Source organism: Lutra lutra, chromosome 1 (assembly GCF_902655055.1).
Source record: "Lutra lutra chromosome 1, mLutLut1.2, whole genome shotgun sequence".
Classification (NCBI taxonomy): domain Eukaryota; kingdom Metazoa; phylum Chordata; class Mammalia; order Carnivora; family Mustelidae; genus Lutra; species Lutra lutra.
In genome coordinates, this window is record NC_062278.1 from 163,264,728 (window position 1) to 163,282,780 (window position 18,053).

Sequence of the window (18,053 nt, forward strand, 5' to 3'; positions counted from 1 at the left end):
GGAGAGGTCTATGTTCATTTACCCACATTTATTATCCACCGGCCGTGTTCCGGGATTTGGTGGGATAAGGGAAGTGCCCACAGAAGGCTAGTTTCGTGAGAGAGCATCAGCAGACGTTGACTGTGGAAGGTGATGGGCACTTAGCAGGCAGCAGGCATAAACTGCCGTGGGAATGCCCACCCCACCCCCACCCCCACCCCGTCCCGGGGAATTCTGGGTGGCGGAGAGAGAAGAGATAGCTGGGAGTGTGAGTGTCTCTAGACTGAGGGAGGAAGCGTGTGGGCAGAGAGCAGGATTTCTCCTATGTTCCTAGACATACCCCCACCGCTGGGCTCACCTCTGCTATCACACCGATGCACCCCACGATGACTGCAGCTTTGGCTTGCGCACCACTCATTCCGCCCAGCCCAGAGGTGACAAAGACCTTCCCCGTGAGGTCCTTGACACCCAGGTACCGTCGGCCAGCATTCAACACGGTTAGCTGCCGGGAGAAGAGGCAGGCACTCACTGTCCCCTCCAGCACATCAGCCTCCCACCCTTGCAGCCAGGCATGGCCCTGTTTCTCACCACTGTGCCATGGACAATTCCCTGGGGTCCGATGTAGCAGTAGCTGCCTGCTGTCATCTGGCCGTACCTGCCCATAGAGAAAGCAAGCCTAGGGGTGAGCCCAGAGCCAGGCACAGCTTCCACATGCGTTACATGGTTTAAAATTCCTTTTTAATTCCCCACAAATGCATTAATATATTTTCCTTTAAAAAAAGGAAACAGAGATAAGGCTATAGTCCCCTCAATTCTGGTCCCCTCTGGCCTCCTGGATCTTTCCTAAACAGATTTTTGTTTTATTCAAAACTGTACTGTAATTGGTAAAATCACTTTGGGGACTACGGGGCCATATTGATGGAGGATGAGTGAGACCCAGCACCTCCACTGTGCAGGCTCACGCCCACGTAAAGACAAGCACACCACTGTTCACAGCAACTGTATTTGCAGTGGCCAACCCCATGAAACAGCTGGAATGCCCGTCACAGAGGACAGAGAAGCGACAGCAGCCTATGAACACAATGAAATGCTACGTGGCAAAGAAAACGACCCGCGTCCTCCTGTGTGTCAAGTGGCTCCGTGAAGAAGTACGTTCTGTGGGATTCCATTCCGTGACCTTCAATGACCTTCCACTGGGGAGTCTACCTGCGGGAGGGCTGGCACTGAGCTGCAGGAGGCAGGGGAGGTGTCTTCAGAGAGGGGCTGGCACAGCTCCAGCGTGTATCCGAACTCACCTGGCCACAAACGTCAGGTGTGTGTGTTGTGCCTCAGTGAGGCAGACTGCCCTGAAGGGCACTCAGAGCACTGTTTGCTGTGCGGTTACTGTCGTTAGTATGGGTGTTATTTATATAAATGGTCTCACTGAGTAGGTAGCGGTACTGTTTCCGCAGGGGGCACAACAGTGGTGGGGGCCTTCCCACAACGGTCCACACAGATCCTGCCCACTCCTATTCATGGCTCCACAGTATGCAATATCAGAAGCCACAGAATGTTCGACCCTCCGACCTCACTCTGCAAACAATGCACCCCGCAGTGGCAGTCAGATGCCTCCTATCCCTCTCCCTGGGCCCAGGGAAGGAAGCAGGAAGAAGCAGTGCTAGGTCGTCAGGTGCAAACATTTCAAATATGAACAGATACTCTCAAGTGCCAAAGTGACTGTCACCAGCAATGCATGTGCATGCCTGTGTCCATCACTTGATAATCATCAAACTCTTGAATTTTCTGGCAATGCAACAGGGGGAGGACAGCACTTTTCTGTTACCTGGACCTTCCTCCTCCCTGAGGACCACTGACAAAAGGAGATCCTCCAGGGCTTATGGAAGCTTGCTTTACTCCTTCTTCAATTTCAAATCCCTATCTCGTTTCTATCGGGTTCCTGTCCCCCAGCAACTCTCTCCAGCCCCTCCTCTCTGCTGAACCAACAGTGGATCCTGATTCCTGCAGATCTGTGTCTGATGCTGCGTCTATCCCATAATTTGGATAAGGTGCCGGACCACGTGGGACCTCTGCATCTTCTTCTCAAAAAGGGGGAGGCATTATCCTTGCCTTGGAAGGTTGTCTATTAAACAACATAAAAAATAGTGCTAAGATGGTAAATACCTTCCCAGGGAGAAGGGTGAAACCATCACACGGCCCACAAGGCTGCATGGGCCCCTAATGTCTGCCAGAAGGAGGGCTCCCTAGTGGGCTCACAAACACCAAGCAGAGTGCTCAGGGGGGCTCCTTTTGCACTACGTGGAAAACGGTGTCCCTTCTATCTTTCATGAAATCTCACGAGACTCTTTGAGGCAGGAGCTATTAAATTCCCTCTTTAGAGACAGGATCCAAGTTCCAAGGTTACATGGGGATATGCACCAGAGCTGGAAAATTATTTTAAATCCTTCTGATTTGGTCCTTTGTGCTCAAGTTATCCACTGCATGTTGCTCCCAAAATAGCTCTTGGAAGTAAGACTGTCCACTGTTCCAAATCCACTGCACTTGGAACTTTGACCCCAGCTGCTGAGATGTAGTCCTCCTGGCCACCCCCAGCCTTGCTGGATGGACCTCGACCTACCCACAATCTGAGACTGCCTGTTTTTCCTCCCTGGGACTCGTTGCTATCTGTAGCTTTGTGTTTGTCTGACTGGTAGCGAGGAGGCTTTGCTTTAGTTAGAGGCTCTCAGATCCCGGATACAAGTAAACCTCTTCCCATCCCTGTGGGCATTTTGCATCCATTTAGTCAGTTGCCCATGGCACCTGGGTCAACCCTCAGGTGTGGCAGACGGGTCTGACTCGGCAGTTCCACTCTCTTGAAACTTCCGTCCTCAACCTACAAACCAGAAACACACCCACTTGTCCAACATCACACTGAGGAGGCACCGGACCCAAGAGGCAGACCCTGGATGGAACCTCTGACCCTGCAGCTGCTTCCACAGGCACAGAAGAGGCTGTCGGGCCTCAGAGGAAATAATAGTAACAGTAACTACTTATGACCAACCAGAAAAAGAACTGAGTTTCTGAACCTCAGTTTCTTCCTCCACAAAATGGGCTGAGAAGGGTACCTAGTGCTGAGGCTTGGGTAGAGGACCGAATGTGAAGATATCTACAAATCTTGGTGACTATTACGATGATTATATTATTAAATATCAGCCTGAGGCCTGGGTAATTGGCTCTCAATACGACAGACCTGATCACACTTGGTCACTGGTGAGACCCCTCGATCCCCCGAAGACTCCTGAACTCAGGAAATGCCTAGAGGCCCCTGCCTGTCAATTTCCTCTTCTAGAAACTAAGGAAGGAACTGCTGGAATGGGAGAAGAAACATTTGAGAACAACCCCCTGTGCCTGACAGTTACCTCAGCCTCATTACAACATTAAAATCCCACTCTGAACATTCATCCCAAGCCCTACTAAAAGGGACCTGCTTGCCCCCGCTGGGAGAGTGCCTTTGGACGTTATTCCCTGTGATGTTCTCATTTGTATGAATAAAGTGGCCTTGTGAGGCAACACTGCTTGGTGTGGTCTCTGTCCATAGCTCACTGAGGAGGGGAACCACTTTGTTGGTCCTGGTAATGGCTTTACATGGTTAGTCTAGAGCAACATTTCCATATATCCACAAAAATATGCAGATCAGGACATTCACTGTAGCATTCTTTACAACCCCAAAGAACTGGAAACAACCCAAATCAGGGGGAAAGGGGGCCAAATAAATCATGCTACAGTTGAACAATGCAGGTAAAATAAGGATCACTTAGACTTAGAGTCCCTGAAAGAAAGCAATATTGTCAAAGGTAGAAGGGCTAGTGCAGAGGGCCTGTAATGGTCTACCTACATCTGTAACCACCTGTGTAAGAAGTGTTTGGAAAGACACAGACTTGACTCCCCTGAAATGGGGAATATAGGATGGGAGAGGGATTTCCCTTCCACTGTAGCTTTTTTTATAATGTTTGAAGGGAAAGTCTGCAATTCAGAGCCTGCGTTAATTTTATGACAAATGAAATGGTTGTACTTTGCATCTTGGGGTTAGGGTTGCAATGTGCACACCTTTGTCAGTCTTATCAAATGGTGCACTAGGTTGTGTGCATTTCATGTAAATTTCACTTTAAAAGAAAAAAAAAACCTGTAAACAAATATTGAATTCCAGGCCATCATATCAGCAGCTTACTTTCAGGTGCATCAAAAACCAAGCTGGTCAGATGGATGGAAAGAAGAACGATGGATAGAGAGACAGGGGATACAGACTTCAGTAGTGTGTTAAACACAGAATCTCAGTGTTCACTGTTAATTCTTTCAATGTTTTGTCTATTTGAAATTGTTCATAACATAACAACAGGATCCAAATTGTTCCCTTGTTCACAAATGTATGAAAATCGTAGTATGCATATCCACAAACACTCCTAGGGAATATGTCAACATGAAATCGTGCTTTGGTACTGCCATTGTGACTGTTTTTCAAATTGTTTTTAATATTGCTATATAGTTTTATAATAAAGCATGGCTGAAAAAAATAATAAAGCATGGCTGAGGTGGAAACACCTTAATAGAAACTAAAACAGTGAGATGGGGCTTACATTGTGACTCCCATGGCAAAGAGCTTCTCATACTCTGTCCTGGAGGAGTAGTTGGGAATGACCTAGAAAAGAGGGATGGGAACCAAGGGCTGGGGGCAGCACAGAGGAAACAATGGGGAGGCAGGTGTTGGGGGTACCTGGTTCTCCCGCTGCCCCAAGGCATGACCATGCCCAGCTGCCCCAGGACCCACCATCCCATTAGTGATGACCAGCCTGGGGGCCCAGGGAGTGCTGGGAAAGAGGCCCAGTGGGTGTCCACTATACATGACCAGGGTCTGCTCCTCTGTCATCTGTGACAAGTAGGACATCGTCAGCCAGAACTGCAGGGGAGAAGAAAGCATGGAGGGATGTGTAAGGTGAGGGGCACACCGCCTCCCAAGTTACCACCCAGGCCCAGAGAGCTCACACAGCCCCAGGAGTCCTGCCAGTGCCCCATCCCCCAGGCCTTCATTACTCTCCAATGGTTCCGGGTGCCTCCAGTAATGCCTGGAATCTTCAGTACGCTGAGAATCTCCAGTGTTGGCATCTCAGGCATCACGGAGGCAGAGACCTGAGTCCTGAGTCCTGAGCCCTGGGTTGTAAGCTCCTACCAGGCCAGAAGACACGGTGGGAGGAAAGCCATACAGTCCAGCGTACCTGAGCCCAGTTGTTGAACACCTGCCCATTTCCTCCATAGGTCACGAGCTCCTGTGGAAACTGGAGAAGACATGGTGTCATCTGAGATGGGGGGCTGGGAGGGCCCCCACCTCTACACTGTGCTCAACAGGGCAAGGTGGCTGATGGCCCTTGAAGAAGAAGTGTTAAGGACAGGGGGAGAAGGCAGAAAGGGCAAGGCCCAAGGACAGCAACCTCTGCGGGAACGTTGGCCCACCTGTGACTAGATACGATCTCAGTGTGAGGAGAGGGTCAGACCTGGATCTGGGATCCCTCTGGGAACTCAGCCCAGGGTCAATGTCAAGGGTCCATCTGTGACCAGGTTCTGAGGCCAGGGCCAGGATTGAGGAAGCTCTCGCCTCAAGTGGAATATTTAAATTCTAGGACCATCTTGCCCTCCAGTTTAATACCTGGACACTCACCCCTGCAAAGGCTATCCTTTCTCAAATATGGGTGTCTGAGGTACAGACTGGCCCCCAAGGATGTCTGTGCCAGACACACGTGACCAGACTTGGCCACCCATGTGTGGCTATCGCACACTTGAACCGTAGCTCATCTGACATGCTCTGAATGTAAAACACACCCAACTTCAAAGACTTAGTAGGAAAAAAGGTTGTAAAAACATTTCAATAATGTGTATGCTACAGGTTAAAATGATAGTATTTCTAATACATTGGGATAAACAAAATACAATAGTAAATCTTTTTTTTTTTTTTACTTTTTTTTACTTTTTCATGTGGCTTTTAGAGAATTTGAAATGACACGTGGGTCTATTATGCCGATACTGATGCCCTGGTGTTGGTGCTGCGTGGCGGTTACAGAAGTTACAGGCCCTGGGAGAAGCTGGGAGCAGGTTCTGTGGTCTCCTCTGCATTGTCTTTACAACCTCCTATGAATCTATCCTTATTTCTAAATAAAAAGCTTAAAAGCATTATATATATGTCTTGAGTTCCATTTCTGTCGGGCGGTGCTCCTCCCGACAGAAATGGAACTTTTCCCCCAGTTGTTACCCTCAGTTGTTACCTGGGCCACAGCAGGGTCCAGGTTGTTCATGACCATGTGCATGATGGCCGCTGCAGCTCTCGTCCGACAGGGGTACTGCTCGATGGGGTAGGCCCTGCAAGGGGAGTCCAGCCACCAGGTGTGATGATGGGAGGGCCCGGGCTGCCTGCCTGCTAAAGCTCAGGCCCACACGGGCCACAGCCCAGCACCTGGCCACGCAGGTGTGGGCAGTAAGGCGGCATCCTGCAGAAGTCGCCCGGGACTTGCCCGCAGAAGGCGGTTCCAAACCACCCAGGCCAGCCCACTCTGGTGCTCACTTTATGCTTTGCACACCTGCCCTTCCAAGCACAGGGAGTTAGGCCCCTGCCCACCTGGACCTCCCTTCCTCCCCACTTGGTGAGGTCCAAGTGGCAGAAAATGGACCTCGAGCAAAGCTGGTGTCTGCTTTCCAGAAGCCTCTAATCCAGGTGGACTTTATGTGTCCCAGCTTTCCTTCATGCCACCAGTGCTCCTGGGCATCAATTCCAGAGCGGATGCCAGGCTGACAGGCCCTGACAGGAATGAGGGGACGTGGTTCCTACTTTATGGGCATTCCCTGGGGCGGTTCCAGACAGATCTGGCATATGCAAGAACAATGGCGCTCAGAATGTGAGCTCAGAGTGGGGGCAGCATTGTCTGGGAACCGTGGGAATGGCAGCTCCTCCTGCCCCCACTCCCCAGAACTGCCAAATCCACAATGTGGGGTGAAGCCCAGCCACCCACATTTTCTTACAAGGCCTCCAGTGCCATGCACCGCTCAGCCTGAGACCACTGGAGGGAACCGAAGCTGTTTGAAGACACTGACAGAGGCGCCCCTCTAAAGCTCTCCTCATCTCGAGGCAGGACAAGACATAGGTTTAGAGAAGGGATTTCGTATACAACCGGGCTCCAGAATTGCATCAGGACTGACTGCCCTGGATGGCAGGCCAGAGACACCTGTCTGAAAAGGATTCCCTCATCTTTTGGCCAGGTTCAAGGCTACAGACCCTGCACAGACGACAACACAGCCACCACCCCCTCTCTGTGGGAGGGCTGTTGACTCAGCCTACCATGGCTGTGGGTCTCCTAGTGTGGACAGCCTGGATTCCCCCAACCTGCTGACCTCCAGCACAGTCCCTCCCTCGAACTTCCTGCTCTGGGCCCCCTTGGAAGCTGCACCCGTCCCCAGCACTGACCTCATTTTCATGGTAGGGCAGAACCGGTACATGTAAATATGCCCATACAGTCGCAGCTCCTGGGCAAACTCAGGGGCCAGTAGCTGCTGGACATCCGGGGGGAAGTAGCGCAGGGCATTCCTCAGCGCCAGCTGGGGGAAGAAAAAGAGGAGAGGCAGCAGGGGGCAGGGGAGCTCTGGGCCAAGCGCTGTGAGGCCACCCTCCTTCCCTACTTCGATTTGCCTCTGTTCCACTGAGAAACCTGTGGCCCCACCCAGAGACGACCTAGTTCTCACTCCAAGCCCATCTACAATGTCACCTCCTACAAGAAGCCTTCTCTGATTGCCATACCCTCTTCACGTAGACAGACCTCTAGTCCCTCCCTTTGTTCATCCCAGTCAAGGAGCAGAGAAGGGCCTGCCCTGAGGCTTGCAGTGGGAGATGGGGACTCAAGGGTGGGGTAAGCAGATCTGCTAGGAGCCCACAGGCACCTTGTGCATTTGTAGGGAAGCAACACTCCACAGCGCCGGCTTGGCAACCAGCCTCAGATGATGCACAACTGCATAGTGACTCCTCTGGAAATGAGATCACCCCAGATGCCAGCAGGCCTGGGGCAGAGCCTGGAGCCAGAGACAGCAGGCCAAGAGAAAGAAGAAACCTTCCCAGGGTTTCTCATCCACCCCAAATTCCAAGCCGTCTTGTCACTCCTCCAGACATCCCTCATGATCCTGGTCTGGCCGCAGGGCCTTGGTACTTAGACTTCCCTCTGCCTAAACCCTCTCTGCCACCCTGCCTTCTCTTGGAGGGTCTCTTCCTTCACTCGGGCCTCAGTCCCGGTGCCCGATCCTCAGTGGCCTGCCCTGACCTCCCCCTCTTGACTCCCAGCCACTCCACCTGCCTCTGTCTCCATCCCAAGCTTTTCACTGTTGGATGTTCTAGGGCTTTCTTGTTTTATTGCTTAAAATCTGTCTCACTAAGCTCAAGGAGGACCAGAGTCCTGGCAGACCCCTTCGTAGCACTCCTCCTTCTAACACCTGGACTAGCACCTGGAGGCAGGCAAAGTGGGAGAAGGGACCATGGTGACAGCCTGGTGTCTGAGTGGACTTTGAGGCCATTTCTTCAACCAGCTGAATCTGGGGCACAAACTGCATTGGGGGTGGGAGAGGAGGAGCTGGGTGTGCTGAATTTATTCCCTCATTCATGCAGTGCAGATCTGCTGAGGGAAGAGATGGCGGGATACTTGAGGAAGATAGGTGGGCTTTGGACACTGGGAGGCAGGAGGTGACGAGAGAAGATGCTAGGGCCCAGGACTGGGTGCACAGCATTTGGCCTGGTGGAACAGAAGTGCCAACAGGGAGATGAGGCTGGACACCCAGCTGGGAGCACAGATGCCTGGGGCAGAGGGCTAGGGGCAGGACCACCTGTCCGATGCACCCAGAGGTGGAAGGCTGCATGGGTAAGACACACCCAGGCCTGAACAGTGGCTAGGAATATGCTGCGACAGGCGGGCCTCTAACTTCAGCAGATGTCGGAATCACCCTAGCGGTCTGGTGCAGCCTTTGACCTGTGTCCCTGACCAGTTCCCAGATGCTGCTGCCGCTGGCCCAGGGACCCCATTTTGGGAACCACTACAGGACAGCAACGGGGATGAACCTTCCACAGTGACAGTAGCCAGGTGGCTTCTCCCAACCTGCTGTTGAGTGTAAGAAGTCCACACTTAGGGGACGTGCTGCGTAACTCTGTTGACAGGCCATTCAAGAGCAGGTGTGACCACGCCACGCATTAGAAGTCAGGACAGCGGTTCCCCTTCAAAGCCCGGGTCTGTCCCCTCTCCCTGTGTGCCTGTGACATTCGTGTCTGTGCACACGTGGTTTCGGCTGCTTTCTGTGCGGGCTACACCTCAACACAAAGATGGTTGTTGTTTTCTAGCTGGCGTAGAGCTTTCCTCATAAGAGCATGCCAAGCGAAACTGAGCATTTAAAGAAAAGTTTCTAAAGCAATACCTAACACACACACGCATACACACACAATCTACACAAGACTTGACCTCACTGCACAGCCCCTGATAGAGTTATCTAATACATATGCAGTAAGTATTTCTTCAGTGAAAAAGCATACAAAGCAGCAGCTCTGTTTGCTGGCCTGGATTCAATATTCCAAGCCTCTGACTGGGAGCAGCTTTCAGTATCAAGATGAGAAAATGGTACTCAGACATGTTGTGTCTGCCCAAGATCCCACCGCTGGCCTGAGGACCCTGGGAATAAAAGTCTTAAAAAAAAAACCAATGTTAGAGGTGGATTATCATTGATGAAATTATAGCCCACTAATTATATAATGCATGTTCTAAGTGAGTTCTTTTTTTTTTTTTAAGATTTTATTTATTTATTTGACAGAGAGACAGTGACAGATGGAACACAAGCAGGGGGAGAGGGAGAAGCAGACCCCCTGCTGAGGAGGGAGCCCGATGTGGGGCTTGTTCCGAGGACTTGGGGATCATGACCTGAGCCGAAGGCTGACACTTAACGACTGTGCCACCCAGGCACCTCTGTAAGTGGGTTCTTACTGATGAAATCAAATGTATTCAAGACACATAAATTGGCAAGAATATTCTAGACAACTCCCACTCCTACTTGGTCTTAATAGGCCTAAAACTCTAACAGAACAGTGGCCTGTTCCCTTAGGGAAAGAGGATAAATTCATAAAATTCTCTGGGTTCAGCCATCAGGTTGGAGAATTCAGGATGCCTGATGGTGTGGTGGGCAGGATAATGGCCCCCAATGATGTCTGCATTCCACTCCCTGAAGCCCATGAATATGTTAAATTATGAGGCAAAAGAGGTGTGATTTTTGCAGATGTGATTAAGGACTTGAGGATGGGAGACTGTCCTGCGTTACCCAGATCAGCCCTATATATTCACCAGGGTCCTCAAAAGAGGGAAGCAGGAGGGTCTGAGTCAGAGAGAGAGATTTGAATTTGGCTAGGCAGCTGGCTCTGAAGATGGAAGACAGGACAGGACAACCAAACCCTGTAGACAGCCTCTAGAAGCTACAAAAGGCAAGGAAAGAAATCGGCCCCCACCCCCTGCGAGTCTGCAGAAGAAATGCAGCCCTGCTGCTTATTTTTAACTTAATATTTTCCAATATATTTAATGTTACTGAAAATATATTATGAACTTTTGAGACATGTGAACATAAAACAGGACAATCTCATATGTAATATTTGCACCCCCAAAAATGGGAATCGCCAGACTCAATCAGAGCAAAAGAACAAGCATGATTTCAATATCCTTGCATACGCATCGGTGTTGCTTGCTGTGGCCCAAGGGAACCCATTTCAGATTTCTGACACTCGCAATTGTAAGAGAATGCATTTGTGCTGTTTTAAAGGCACTCCTTTCATGGAGGTTTATTCCAGCAGCCCTAGGAAAGTAATAGACAGTGACAGAATCCTGTCTTGGGAACAGTGTTACTTCTGCCAGAAGCAAATCTTCCCTGCGTGGTGGCTGATCACCTAAAAGGATACCAGTGTGTGACTTTGTTTAGCTCACAGAAGAGAGTGTGTGGCGTGGCCCTGTTTGAATCACCCCAGTCCCCACACCCACTCTTGCTCAGGCTTCATTAGGCGTGCTCTGGCCCGAACTGGAGCTGGCCTCCTGGGTCTAAACTGTGGCTCAGGTGCTTGTAGCTGGGAACGGGGCAGCCTCTGCAGAGGCTGAGGCTACAGGGCTCCAGCTCTTCTGATCTCAGTGTATCCCAGAGCGGGGGGCTATGTGGCACATGCACGCTTCACCTCCCTTCTCCTCTTCTGGAAAATGAGCACAGGAACAGCACACACGTCATAGGGCCATCTTGGCGACTAACTGAAGAAGGTCTGGCACATATATGTACCGTGGGAATGACAGCCATCAAAATAATCATCTCCCACACTCATGGCCCTCCATGCTGCCGACTCCTTCTTCTAGTTGGGTCTCCTGCCCACCCTGCCCTTCTAGGGAATCTGGAGAAACCGTTATACTCTTCATAGAGAGTATTGTGAAGCAGCAGGTCATGCCCCTACTCAGAAACCCTCAGGGGCTCCCCATTCCTCATCTGACACAGTCAACACTGCTCTTGGCTTTCAGAGGCCTCAGTAATTTGGCTGGGCCTGACTCTCCAAGCTCCACAGCCAGCTTGGAACTCCACGGGGCCTCCTTCACCCCCACAATACTTTGGACAGACCCATCTCTGCATTTTTCACTCACTGCCCCCCTCTGTCTCCAAATGGCCTTCCTTCTTGGATTTCCTAGTCTAAGAACCCTGCCCATGTTGCCAAGAACACCTCCTCCAAGAGGCCCTCCTAGGTTTCTCCTGCCCACTAAACTCTTGTAGGATTTGGTTGGGGCGCTTAGCATAGACTCTTGCCTGTTCATTCAACAAACAGGTACTGGTGTCACCGAAGCCCCAGGAATGAACCCAACAGAGCCCCGCTCTTAAGAAGCTTGAGATAGTGTGTTATTAGTGATGGGGACACGGACGCAGGTGAGAGGTCTTGGGGTCTTGGTATCTGATGCCCAGAACAGCCCCTGTGGGTGGGGCAGGATTTGGAGAAAAGGTCACTAAGAGTAATTGGTATGGCACCAGGGGGTGCTAAAGACATTTTTAGAACTGCTGCTCCTGTTCTATGATGAAAATTTCCCTCTGCACCACAGAAGCTGTCTTGTGTTTGTGCTGAGAATACACTGACTAAAATTACAGCCAGACCATACTCTATATTTAAACAGAGAAATCTCCTTAAAGAAGAACAAAGAGGGAAGGGCACCCTAGTAACGAAATACTGTGCACCAGTTACAAGAACAGGACAACTCTAAACTCACCAATAACGAACACCTAAAAAACGGACATATATAGGATGCGTCTATATTCTTAAGAAGGACACACACACATTTTGTATGTACATGGAATGCATGCAGAAGGGTATGCCCAAAAATGGCCATGGTGACTCAGGCGGAGAAATGGGGAACTTTCACAATTATAATACTTGACTTCCTTGTCTTATAAAATTACCTGGAAAGTTTATGCCAAAAATCAAAGAGACATGTTTAAATTTAAAAAAGAATTGAAAACAAGCTGAGGGAAAGCACAAAATGAGCTGCTGATGAAGTCACTGTGTTTGGGACTGCCTAGGAGAAGCTTCTCGTGTTTCTCATACGTGTTCTCACACAGGAAGCTTCTGGGACTGATTTGAGGGGTTTCCCCACATGACCAATTCTCCCCACCAGCTGGGGGGCCTACGATTCAGTCCCGACACCATCTACCCTCAGAGCTATCACACTGAGTCCCAAAGACTGCCCCTCCCACTTCAGATGCCTGGTCATACATCCCAGGCTTGCACCTTCCCACCAACCAGCTACATAGCGGGCCTCCCACAACCTCCTTCCTTGGGCTCCTAATCTGCTAGAGCAGCTCCCAGAACTCAGAGAAACATGTCTACTGGCTTATTATATAACAAAACTTACCAGAAAGAATACCGATGAACAACCAGGTGAAGAGGTACACAAGGCAAGGTCTGGGGAAGGGGCGTGGGGCCTCCATGCCCTTTTGGGGCACCACACCTGCCCCAGCACTTCAGCGTGTTCAGCAGCCCAGCTCTCTGAACACTGTGGTTAAGGGATTTTTATGGAGGCTTCATTCAGCACATAGCATGATGGATTATTAACTCCATTTCCTGCCCCTTTCCCCATCCAGAGGATGGGGGCTACAGCCCAAGGTTCCAAGTTTCTAATCATGGAATGGCCATTTGGGTGACGGTTCCCCATCCAGGAACCCACCCACAGTGGCTCCCTTAGAACAAAAGAGGCTCCTATCACCCAGGAAATTCCAAAGAATTTAGGAGCTTTGTGTCAGGAGCTGGGTCAAAGATCAAGTACTAGCAGGAAGGGGGGCAGGACAGAGGTCAACATACATCTTTCTTACTGTGTAACAGCCCCACGTTGAAGGCTGGCTGACCCTGACATCCCAGGGAAGGTTAAAGGGCTGCCAACAGCACACACTCCCAGACCTGCCAGTAGCCCCTGCTCCAGGGGTTTTGTTTCTGTCCTTCAAGCAAATGGCGACATACCCAGGGCAAAGCGGAGGTGACCGAGCTCCTCAGCTCCTGAGTGCCCTCCTCCCAGCACAAGAGGCCATCACACAACCTGAAAAATATCACCTGAGATGGGTAGGTGGCAGAGCCATTCGGGCCTTCAAGGTCAAAAGTCTAGGCCTTGGGGCCCAGCGGGGAGGTGACCAAGGGGGAGGAAGCTTTAATGACTATCTCCACGTAGTTGAGCTGGGCCAGATGAGCACCGCCCCGCCCCCAGCAACACCCCTCCCAGCCCCGCCCCAGCGCCCCGCCCCCAGCAATACCCCTCACCCCCAGCACCTCGCCCCCACCCATCTCCTGCTTCGCTCCGCCCAGCCTCGCCCCCACCCCGCCCCAGCGCCCCCAAGTCCTCCCACCGCCCCGCCCCCACGTTGTGAGTCCCGAAGGGCGGAAAGTTTGGGGGGCAGCCGCTGAAGCGCCGCAGTCTTACTGTGGGGTGGGGTTGTGTGACTCCTTTTTTAATGTTCGTGCTTACGTATATTTTCTAGTAATGCTGAGCAAAGAAAAAGGAGAATACTGTTGGTGTAACCGAGCCACCTACTTCATTTCGTCGGGCCTCCCTACCGCGTGGTGTAATTATTTGTCCCCCAGCTTACGAGGGAGACAGGTGTACTCCCAGATGGTCAGACCTGCCGGGGGTGCTGGCCGGAGCGCCCCCAGTCCCGGGCCGTCTCCGGCCAGGCCAGGCTCTCGGGGCTGTGGGCGACGGTAGAGACCCCTGGCCTCCGCCCTGTTCTCACCAGCACTATCGCACCCCCAATAGGGTTCTAGCCTTGCGGCAGCAAACTCATTACAAAATTTGGGGGCAGGAACACAGGCGGAAATGAGAGCTGACTTCGTAGACCCTCAAAGCCATATGCGTGTCTGGGGCAGGAGGGTACACCCGCTGCTGGGCTTTTGGGGTACTTTGCCCCAGCTTCACTCCTCTGACTGGAGGCAGCCACAGTGTCCCACCCTGCTCCCTGGCTGGATGACCTTGAGCCACGGGATCCCCATTGGTCACGGGTAGTTGGGGAGAAAATGAGGAAGGGGGTGGGTGGAGTGGCCGTCGACCTCCCCTCAGGAGGCTCTGGCCAGCAGGGATCCGGACCATCTATAAGGCACCAGAGGGCAAAAGGCCTGGCGGGAATGGGGCCAGGCTTCTTACCTGCTCCTCCGCGGGGCTGAGGCCGGGCGTCCTGACCGGTGCGTGGGGCACCCCAGCCCAGCGGCCCCGGTTCTCCGGGAGGGGCCGCAGCGGCAGGCCGGAGCATAGTGCCTGGAGGCTGGACATGTCTGGCTGAGGCCTGAGACGGAGGCCGGCTCTGTGGGGAAGTCAGGCAGAGACCGCACAGTCACGGTCCAGCGGGCGGGGACCTTCCGCTCCACAGCCACCTCCTCCAGCGCCTCATTGGGCCCAGGTCCTGCAGAAGGAGCCATGATTAGGTCATTGGGTCGTTGGCCCCTAGCCTGGCTGCCTGTAGTATTGACCTGAGGCGGAGGCAGTGCTCTGGGGAGAGGCAGGCTTCATGCCGGGGAGACAGCTGCTCAGGGGTCTGTTTGTCCTGTTAGTGGGGTGTTGGCCTCAAGGGGCTGTTTTCTAGGACCCAGCTTTGGAGAGCTGGTGGGCTCTAATGTGGGGGTTTGCTTTGGCAGTCTTACCCACGCAGGGGATGCTGGGTTGGTATCTCGATGATGGGGAGGCATGTGATACTGAAGCTGCACAGAACACATGGTTTGTGCAGAAGTGGGGCAGTGCCCCACCCCCAGCAGCAGGTGTACTCTTCTCGACTCCCAGTGAGGTACACGCTGCTTCATCCCCTGCCCAAAGATCTCTGTGAAGGACCCCACTGGAGACGGCTCTCATCCTTGATTTCATTAACAACCTTGCAGGAAAGTGCTCCTAATCAGTTGTGTGCTGCAGACGGGGAAACAGGCCCCGGTTCCACTCGCACAGCCAGGAAGCGACCACACTCTAGAATCCTGGCGGTCCGCGGAAAGCAACACATTTGGGTGTTAATCTAGCTCAGCTCCTGACGGGCCCTGTGGCCTTGGGCCTTGTCCCTGTCTACACAAGTGGGTGGTAATTTACCACTCAGGCTGTGGGAGGCACAAACGAGTTGTGTAAGCACTAAGGGCAGTACCTACTCGAGGCAAGGGGAGAAGAACAACAAACATCTTCCGAGTACTAAATGCACACTTTGGAGCACGTCACGTGATCCAGTTCACTCTGTCCCCTCGTCAGCCCCGTGGAGTTCACCGTCCCATTCTATGGATGTGGAAGCTGAGGTGGAGAGGGGTAGCAGGAACTAAGACCACAAAGCTGGATCTGAACCCTCAGAACCCAGAGCTCAGGCTCTATGCACCCTCCCAGCCACTCTTGAGGTCCCCCTGGCGGACCTCATCTGGCAGATACACCAGAAATCAGCTTTTGTAAGATCTCCTCATTTTGAAATGTTTGCAGTCCATTAGAAAATGGTTTTAAACATGGGTGGATTTTATCAGTGTCAACGTCCTGGTTATGACACAGCTCTGCAGTTTTGCAGGATGTTACCGATGGGAGAATGGGGCACAAGGGATTGTTTCTTACAACACGAATCAACAAGAATTGCAAAATAAATAACTTCATTTTTAAAAACATCGTACAAGCTAGGTAAAAGGATGAGGTCACGGGTGTTACATAGGCCAGACTGGCTCTACTGCTCGCTAGCTGTGTATCTTTGGGTAAGTTACTCAGCCTTCCTGTGCTTCGGTTTCCTTGTTTGTAAAATGGAAGTAGTAATAGTCCCTTCCTCACGGGGTGCGTCCGAGGATTAATTAAGAACACGTGAGGCACATCTTAATGCCTGTCACGGAATAAACATCTGCTAAGATACTGTTCATTTTCCAGTTGTTGCCTGTATCAGAAAGCAAGGAAAAGAGCAGTGTGTGTGTGTGTGTGTGTGTGTGTGTATACTACAAAGAACTGGGGAAGGAAGGAGACTTCTCACTGTAAAACTCTGACACTTTCAACATTGTCAATGTACTAAATGCCAGGGAACTGCACACTTTAAAATGATTAATTTTATGGTATGTAAATTTCACCTCATTTGAAAAAACCTCTGGTGGTTTTGAATTTTGCTCCATGGACAAACCAAATAAATAAAAATTTTAAACTAATAAGGAGTAAAGAAAGGCAGGCAGGCACTAAAAGCCAAACCCAGTTTCGCTCAGAATGTGCCTCCCTGGTGATTGATGGGGCCTCTCTCCAGCCGTCAAGTGCCCGCCTTAGTTTCCCCTCTGGTTGACCCTGGTGGCTGATTCTGTCCTAGCCAGCCTCTCCTCCTAGCAGTACCTGGTGACTTGCACTATATATCCCAGCCTTGCCTTCCTGGTGCCCCCCAGTCCAGGCCACACTGGACCCCAGTCTCTGTAGTATCCAGCTGGCCTTCCTGACCCAGGCAGGATTTCTGTTTCTTGAACCATCAGCCTGGTCTCAGCTTCCCCTCCTACTCCTCCATCCACTTTACCACCCGGGATACCTTCTCCTGAACCACCCTGACCCAATCCCTCTAACTTAAAAATACACCCTGGATGCTGAGACCACCCCACCCAGGTCCATGCCCATCTTCTCTCCCAGAGATGGCACCAGCCTCTCTCCTGGCCCCCTACCTTCTCCCAGCCACCTCCAGCCAATTAGCAACACAACTGCAGACTGCTTAGACTAACCCACATGTGGCCCAGGACACTCTGGGGATGTAGACCACCTACTTGCCTCTCTGACTTCTCCATCCACTCTCATCGACTCCAGAGCCTCCTTCCTGCTCCTTGTTCACACCAGTAGTGGTTGTAAAACCTGCCAGCCAGTCCTTGCTTGGGTGCTTCTCCCATTGATGCTGGGGTATGGTCCTGCCCTCTGAGTCTGGGTCAAACTTAGTGATTATCAGGAAACAAACAGAAGGAAGTCTAGACTCTGTGGAGCAGCCCAAGTACCCTGGGACCCCAGGCTGGGGTGTGCCATGCAGAGGTGTCCAGGTCAACCGCCTAGCTGACCTCCGGCACATGAGGGAGCCACCAGAGATGGCCAACCCGGCCAGGCTCCAGATGGCCAGTCTCAGCTGCCCTCTGATGCAGTAGGATGAGGCCCCCAGGGAGAAGCATCAAACTCAGCCTCTTCCCCAAATCTTGACCCACAAATGGTGAGCAAAATTTATTTGTTATTAAAAAAAATTTATTTTATTTGAAATCAATTAACATATAGTGTATTATTAGTTTCAGAGGTAGAGTTTAGTGATCCATCAGTTGTACAGAACACCCAGTGCTCATTTTATGATGTGCCCTCCTTAATGCCCGTCACCCAGTGACCCCATCTCCCCAACCCCCCTCCCCGTCCAGCAACACTCAGTTTGTTTCCTAGAATTAAGAGTCTCTTATGGTTTGTTTCCCTCTCTGATTTTGTCTTATTTTATTTTTCCCTCCCTTCCCCTATGTTCCTCTGTTTTGTTTCTTAAATTCCACAGATGAGTGAAATCGTATG

At 51.5% G+C, this 18,053-nt stretch overlaps 1 protein-coding gene across 1 annotated transcript in view; it reads right to left on the reverse strand.

Moving 5' to 3' along the window:
* UROC1 (urocanate hydratase 1) overlaps nucleotides 1-14,898 on the reverse strand; it is a 43,679-nt gene extending 28,781 nt beyond the window's left edge. The window contains exons 1-8 of the mRNA XM_047742800.1: nucleotides 14,706-14,898; nucleotides 7,460-7,590; nucleotides 6,267-6,360; nucleotides 5,226-5,285; nucleotides 4,781-4,909; nucleotides 4,590-4,651; nucleotides 568-634; nucleotides 338-481 (exon numbers count right to left, since the gene is read on the reverse strand). Of these exons, the coding sequence (XP_047598756.1) occupies nucleotides 338-481; nucleotides 568-634; nucleotides 4,590-4,651; nucleotides 4,781-4,909; nucleotides 5,226-5,285; nucleotides 6,267-6,360; nucleotides 7,460-7,590; nucleotides 14,706-14,831 (813 nt within the window). The 5' untranslated portion in view covers nucleotides 14,832-14,898. The remainder of the gene's footprint in view (nucleotides 1-337; nucleotides 482-567; nucleotides 635-4,589; nucleotides 4,652-4,780; nucleotides 4,910-5,225; nucleotides 5,286-6,266; nucleotides 6,361-7,459; nucleotides 7,591-14,705) is intronic.
* Between the last annotated feature and the right edge of the window lie 3,155 nt (nucleotides 14,899-18,053).